Source organism: Perca flavescens, chromosome 7, assembly GCF_004354835.1.
Source record: "Perca flavescens isolate YP-PL-M2 chromosome 7, PFLA_1.0, whole genome shotgun sequence".
In the NCBI taxonomy this organism is placed as follows: Eukaryota; Metazoa; Chordata; class Actinopteri; order Perciformes; family Percidae; genus Perca; species Perca flavescens.
Genome location: NC_041337.1, coordinates 36,298,558 through 36,306,115, shown reverse-complemented (window position 1 = coordinate 36,306,115; position 7,558 = coordinate 36,298,558). Strand labels below are relative to the sequence as shown.

Genomic DNA, 7,558 nt, shown 5'->3' with positions numbered 1-7,558 from the left:
ATTTTTTTTATAAAAGAACAAAAAGGTTTGTTTTTATTTTTAAAGTGATAAAAAAAAACTTCGGGGGAAAAAAGCTTAAAAAACGTCAAAATTAAAATTGACAAAAACGTTGAAATCGTGAAAAAATACAAAACAAAAAGTGTCGATAAAGTTGACCAAAGCGTTGAAAAAACGAGTTTTAATTTAGTTTGACCCAGAAAAACATAAAGTTGCAGGGTGGACAAGAAGACAACACATAAATTCAACAAATAAATTAAATTTTTTGACTGCTTAACAACGCATAAAACTCTGTCTTTTGGTATTGTTTTGATTGAGAGACCCCTACAGGCAGAAAAGTACATATTGTGCGTGTAAATACATCCATTTCTAAGTAATACCAGTTGTATAAGTTGATGATGTCTTCGTGTTTCTCTCCAGGAGATCGTGGAGTTGCCGGATTACAATAAAATCACCTTTAAGGAGAATCCCGCGATCCCATTGGAGGAGATCGTCCCTGACTCGTCCCCTCAGGCTGTCGACCTGCTCTACAAGTTTCTGGTTTACCCGTCCAAACAGCGCTGCTCCGCCAGACAGGTAGGGAAACAGGAAGTGGAGTTCCTCATGGTTCGACCTGAGTCCCTCTCTTCTTTTCTGTTTGAGTGCTCGTATCACCATATTCAACAACGTTATGATGCATATATACAGCGAGGGGCTCACGTACTTATCACTCAAAGGTCCGTATCTGATTTTAATTCAATACTTAGCGCTCCGGAACAATTGGCGATAACTAAATAACACAGACTCATTTATAACTTTTAAGCAACGTGCATTTAAGTTGAGTTCTCGGTTTTCCTGGTCAACTTGTGTACCGTTACACCACCACCGCATAATCAATTTAGCATAAGGTATAGGGCCCTATCTTGCATCCAGCGCAAAGCTATTACAACTGCTACGCTCTGCAATGCCCTGCTATGCCATGAGCTACTACAACTACTATTTATTGTCCTAGTTCTCATTTATTAGTATTATTAGTATTATTATGAGTATTGCTGCCACTGTTCATCACACCCCCAACCGGCACCGTCAGACACCACCTACCAAGAGCCTGGGTCTGTCCCAGGTTTCTTCCTAAAAGGGAGTTTTTCCTCGCCGCTGTCCCACTGAATGCTCTTGAGGGAATTACTGAAATTGTTGGGTCTTTGTAAATTATAGAGTGTGGTCTAGATATATTTTATCTGCAAAGTGTCTCGAGATAACTCTTGTTATGAATTGATACTATAAATAAAATTGAATTGAAATTGATGTTGAAAGCCTGACGTAAGTGTCTTTTACTAGTTTAAGACGCCACAGTTGTCAGTTTCCCGTCCAGCGTCCCATGTCGTTTAAATAGCAAGACCCATGTGTGTGCTGGTCTTACAGGGAGGTGTGTTCAGGTGCATTCTGGGGCGTGCTGGTCTTACAGGGAGGTGTGTTCAGGTGCATTCTGGGCGTGCTGGTCTTACAGGGAGGTGTGTTCAGGTGCATTCTGGGCGGGTCTTACAGGGGTGTGTGTTCAGGTGCATTCTGGGCGTGCTGGTCTTACAGGGAGGTGTGTTCAGGTGCATTCTGGGCGTGCTGGTCTTACAGGGAGGTGTGTTCAGGTGCATTCTGGGCGTGCTGGTCTTACAGGGAGGTGTGTTCAGGTGCATTCTGGGCGTGCTGGTCTTACAGGGAGGTGTGTTCAGGTGCATTCTGGGCGTGCTGGTCTTACAGGGAGGTGTGTTCAGGTGCATTCTGGGCGTGCTGGTCTTACAGGGAGGTGTGTTCAGGTGCATTCTGGGCATGCTGGTCTTACAGGGAGGTGTGTTCAGGTGCATTCTGGGCGTGCTGGTCTTACAGGGAGGTGTGTTCAGGTGCATTCTGGGCGTGCTGGTCTTACAGGGAGGTGTGTTCAGGTGCATTCTGGGCGTGCTGGTCTTACAGGGAGGTGTGTTCAGGTGCATTCTGGGCGTGCTGGTCTTACAGGGAGGTGTGTTCAGGTGCATTCTGGGCGTGCTGGTCTTACAGGGAGGTGTGTTCAGGTGCATTCTGGGCATGCTGGTCTTACAGGGAGGTGTGTTCAGGTGCATTCTGGGCATGCTGGTCTTACAGGGAGGTGTGTTCAGGTGCATTCTGGGCATGCTGGTCTTACAGGGAGGTGTGTTCAGGTGCCAGGATTCGGCTTCAGATTCGGCTGAATATTGGGCTTTTTGACGGGGGTTCTGGTCTCTGCTGAACCTTAGAACTTCTTCATAGCGAACCGAACCCTACACTTGCACTCGGCGCGCTGCGCTGGTCTCCGTAGTAACGGCGCCGTTGATGACGGGAAGGTGTTTACGTAGGTGGAGCGTTCAATGCAGCAGGCTGTGAGGAAGTGGACATGGATCTGGTGAGCAGAAAAAGTTGTTGTTTGGCAGAATTTTCAGTCAAAAGAAGGCCATTCAAGTCCAGCTACATGTTCAATCTGTTCAATGCTGATTGGTCTGGTGGTGGCGAGGACCCTAAACTATACACAACATGGCCGTGTTACAACATCTGGTCTGAAACATCTGGAAGAATACGAGTTGTGCATGAAGGCATCTCCAGACAGCAGCCAGAATGCAGCAACTTCAGGTACAGCAAAGGAAGGACAGTCCCTGTTTACTTCATTCATGTGTTTACTGGGTTCATGGACTGAGGATGGGAGGAGGAGTCAGCACAATCTCAACCAGGGGATTCAGGATTCAGCCAAACCCCAAAAATCTGGATTCAATGCATCCCTAATATACACCATAAAATACCCACAATGCAAGTGGTTGACTAACTGATTGATTGATTGACTTCTCGTCTCTTTAGGCTCTCCTCCACCCGTACTTCTTCTCCTCTCCTCTTCCTGCTCACCACTCGGAGCTCCCCATCCCTCAGAGGGGGGGCCGACCCCCCCACCAGCGCCTTCAGGCTCCGCCCACTGACTTCTCCGTGGACCTGCCCCTGCAGAACAGCGTGGTAGACCCCTCGCTGCTGCAGGGACACGCCTCATGCGTCTGAACGAGACCCACCGACCGACCAATCACCTTCCTCCCTCGGTGACTAGCCTCTGCTGATGAGACACTTTTATATTTTATTTTAATTTATTCGTGGTCTGTTTCACGCGCGTGTTGATAAAGTTCTCAACGTGTCATTGTTCTTTCCTTCATAAAAATATAACCGCAGTGAAAAAAAACATACAACATGAAATGATAATAAAAGGAGATGAGAATATAATATAACATGTGTGCCCGTCTGTGTGGAGTTTGCATGTTTGCAGGTGTTTGGTTAGTTAGGTGGTGTGGACATTAAGCGGCTGTGTGTGAATGGTGTGAATGTGAGCGTGAACGCTATCTGTCTCCATGTCTGTCTGTCTGTCTCTCGGTCTGTCTGTCTGTCTGTCTGTCCAGGGGCGCAACTACCCAGTGTAAGAGGGCTATGCACCAATTTTGGCACATAAATAAATAAGTGTGCCCCCCGTTCTGATATGTTTACTACATCCCCGCTGTCAGACATAGGCTAATTGTTATATTTTCCATCTCTGTCTGCACTATTTTTTCCCCAAAAAGGACACAGTGAATAGGTTGGTCAACAGAACTTAACAACAAACCATAGTGGACCTTTAGTGTTGTGTGGTCTAACTAATAAAACTCCTACCTGATGTCATCACTGGGCTCATCTCTAGCCATCGCCGACCTCATTTCTGTCTCATTCACTCCTTGCCTGTGCTCTTCTCCAATAAGACTAGGGCTGGGTACCGAAACTCGGTGCCAATAGGGAACCGGTGCCGACGTAAACGGTAGTAACGAGACCGAATAAGAACGAAAGTTTCGGTGCCTCATTTCGGTGCCTGACTTTACACTACACCTGACAGCATGTAACATTAGCCTACCTTTAGCTAGCAGCTGGATTAATCACGGTTAAAATGCTGACAGCTAACGTTAAACAGTGTAAAGTGTGACTGTGTTTCACTGTGGAGGACTTCTACAATTCATAGATATACAGTATGTTTATATGGTCGGAATTAAACTACACAGACGGTGCGTTCACTTGTAGTTGCCATTGTCGGAATTAAACAACACAGATTCACTTAAAACAGGTAGCCTTGTGGTGCATTCACAGTAATCGTAAAATACCCTTTTCCCATCTGGGGTTCAACAGCAATTTACTGGTGAAATAAGTTATTGTTATTGTTATAGTTATTACGTTATTATTAAATCTTTAATTTTGACCATGGCCTTAGCAATAAACAAGTCACTGACTGTTGTTTACTACCCTTTTTTTTTCTTCTTTTTTTTTTTTTTAACTTTATTGAAAAGTACCGATTCAGGCACCGGCACCATTTTAAAAGTATCGCTTTAGCACCGGAATCGAAAAAAAACCAAACGATACCCAACCCTAACTAAGACATATTGTCAAACAAACATTATTTATTAGTTTTTCCATAATATTAAGAAATTAATCTGCTGGTATCAAGTGGCTCCCCCTACACTACCACCTAATGTTAGACCTACCTGTTGCCTTCCCATGTCTTTCCTGATCCACCATCCTCACACCTGAATGAAATGAACTCACTGTTAAATATAGCAGCCTCAATTCAACTCTTAAATCAGACTAGTGATGGCATTAGATAAGACAACAAAGGTTTTTTGGGATTTTAAGTAAAAATATGGAGAGTCACCTAGCACAGACCTTTAAATAGAGAGAGAGAGATGTGACCCTGTAATTACAGCTTCCCAACAGATGGAACTATAGGCCTAGCCTGTATGTCTGACAGCTAATGGTAACACAAAATCTATTAATGATTCCATGGTAAACCAAAGTTATAGCATTAGTTATGTTTTCCAGATTCTGGTCATTTATTGTACATGCTACCTTATATTTTCCAGTTTTCAGCTCAGCAACCTCAGTTCTGCATATTCTAAGCTAGCTGTAAACCCCCATTTGGCTGCTACATCCCCAGTGTTAGCTAACGCTAGCTAGTCTGTTAACATGAATATTTGCAAGCACAGACGTCCCACTTTAAATCCTAACCTGTTGCCTTTCACCATCCACGTATTTAACTGCTGTTGCATCCCTTGACACGCTATCTCCTTTTCCCTCTTTCTTTTTCTATTTTTAGCCCCCGACAGCTTTTTTTGCTTTATCAATCTTTTTCCACAGACGACAACTCACTACTGTACCTGTTCGCTCAGCGCTCACAGCGCCCCCACTCGCGATATTACGAATCCTACTATGGCCACGCCAAGACCAGACCCGCCCTTCAACAGCCCGGGTCTTGGCGTGGCCATAGTAGGGAGCGCCCGTTGACATATATAAACGGGAGCTCCCTCTTCTCATCTATGATGGAATCTTATGAGACAGGGCGCCTACTCAAGCCTGTAAGTCTTCTACAATGTTATATAATAACATTGAAATGCAGAAATTATTTAGAAACGCACAAAAGCAGCTACATATAGAAAACACCAAAACAAATATTTTTAACTTTTTTGTTTTTTACCAACGCTTTGGCGCCCCCACGGTGCTGCGCCCCTATGCGCTGCATATAGCGCATACCCACTTTTTGCACCACTGTGTGTCTGTCTCTTACAGACCTTTCAGTAACAGTTCTGTCTGTCTGTCTCTCTGTCTTTCTCTGTCTGTCTGTGTCTCCGTCTCTCTGTTTGTCTGTCTGTCTGCCTGTCTGTCTCTTACATACCTTTCAGTAACAGTTCTGTCTGTGTCTGTCTGTCTCTGTAACGTGAGCTACAAGGTAATGGAGCCTTTTATACATTGTCGTGTTTCTTTAGAAATAAACAACGGACAAATAGAGTCTTTAAACGCTTCAGATGTAAAGTTATTCTCTGTCAAACTGACGTCAGAATGAATGGGAGTCAATGGAGCATAGGAGATATACACTTGCCAGACGCTCGCTTACCCCCTTGGTAAGTTCAGAGACACACACACAGACACACAAACACACACATGCACACAGACACACACACGCACACACACAAACACACACAGACTCACACACACTCACACAGACACACAAACACAGACACCTTGGTCAGTTCAGAGGGCCAGTGTAACTTACTTCTTGCTCGTGTGTTATCGCCATCCTGTGGTGTTCAGAGGACGAGTTGGAATTAAAAGATCCACATTTCCTTTTTGTTTTAATGTAGTGCATTCATTTACAGTCCTTCCAGAAAAATTTGTGATTTTTTTTTTGTGATTGTTGCGGGGCAAAAATTCTTGATAATGTGGCATGATTTCTTAAAAAATGCGATGGAATATGCGGGATATTTATGCAATTTTATGCGATGAAATTGCGATGAACTTGCAAAAACTGCAGTTTGATGAAAAGGAGAAAAAAAAGTTTTTGGCAACGAAAATGCGGGGATTATGAAATCATGCAAGCCCCGAATATTTTATTATTATATACTTTATTAATGCGGCGAAAGTGCGGAGTGTTTGAAAAAATATATATGCAGTAATATAATATGCGGATTTTGGCTGATTATGCGTTGAATTATGCGATCGCATAATGGAATTTTTCTGGAGGGACTGATATTTAGACCAGTAAACAGTCCGTTTCACCAGAACTCCTTTAGCAGGTGTCCTATAACACTTTTTTTATGGACACCCTGCAGCCAATCAGAATCAAGTATTCACCCAGACCATGGTATGAATTCAGTTTAATTTAGTTTTTACTCATCAAAAAGATAAAAAAGTAAATGGGGCGACTTCTAGCTCACCCAATGAGAGCGTGCGCCCCATGTAGGCTGAGTCCTTTGCTGCGGCGCGGGTTCGAGTCCGACCTGCTGCCCTTTGCTGCGTGTCATCCCCTCTCTCTTTTTGTCTCCCCCCTTCCCTGTCTATCCACTGTCACTAGCTAATAAAGGGAAAAGCCCCCCAAAAAATAATCTTAAAAAACAAAGTAAAGGAACTCGACCCCAAACTGTGTTTCCCCTCCCACTTCCTGTTCCTCCTCCAACAGCTCGGAGCACCACTCAGACTCTCAGAGAAGAAGACAGAGAAGCTTCCACTGCTCTGTGAGTATCTGCATCCCTTTAATATCTCTATAACTTTAATACCTCTATAACTTTAATATCTCTATAACTTTAATACCTCTATAACTTTAATATCTCTATAACTTTAATACCTCTATAACTTTAATATCTCTATAACTTTACTATAACTTTAATATGTCTATAACTTTAATGTCTCTATAACTGTAATATCTCTATAACTTTAATGTCTATAACTTTATTATCTCTATAACTTTATTATCTCTATAACTTTATTATCTCTATAACTTTAATATCTCTATAACTTTAATGGCTATAATTTTAATATCTCTATAATTTAATATCTATAACTTTAATTTCTCTATACTTTAATATCTCTATGACATTAGTATCTCTATAACTTTAATATCTCTATAACTTAATATCTCTATAACTTTAATATCTCTATACTTTAATATCTCTATGACATTAGTATCTCTATAACTTTAATATCTCTATAACTTAATATCTCTATAACTTTAATATCTCTATACTTTAATATCTCT

General features: G+C 42.4%; 1 protein-coding gene and 1 long non-coding RNA gene across 2 annotated transcripts in view; both read left to right on the top strand.

Annotated features, from left to right (window-relative positions):
* Positions 1 to 423: 423 nt before the first annotated feature.
* LOC114558217 (uncharacterized) lies at positions 424 to 3,240 on the top strand. Its single transcript, XR_003692936.1, has 2 exons — positions 424 to 573; positions 2,833 to 3,240. It is a non-coding gene; the product is annotated as an uncharacterized LOC114558217 (long non-coding RNA).
* A 2,588-nt stretch (positions 3,241 to 5,828) lies between these two features.
* Positions 5,829 to 7,558, top strand: part of LOC114558216 (GATA-binding factor 2) — an 8,308-nt gene continuing 6,578 nt past the window's right edge. The window contains exons 1-2 of the mRNA XM_028582035.1: positions 5,829 to 5,927; positions 6,983 to 7,037. Coding sequence (XP_028437836.1) covers positions 5,866 to 5,927; positions 6,983 to 7,037 — 117 coding nt within the window. The 5' untranslated portion in view covers positions 5,829 to 5,865. The remainder of the gene's footprint in view (positions 5,928 to 6,982; positions 7,038 to 7,558) is intronic.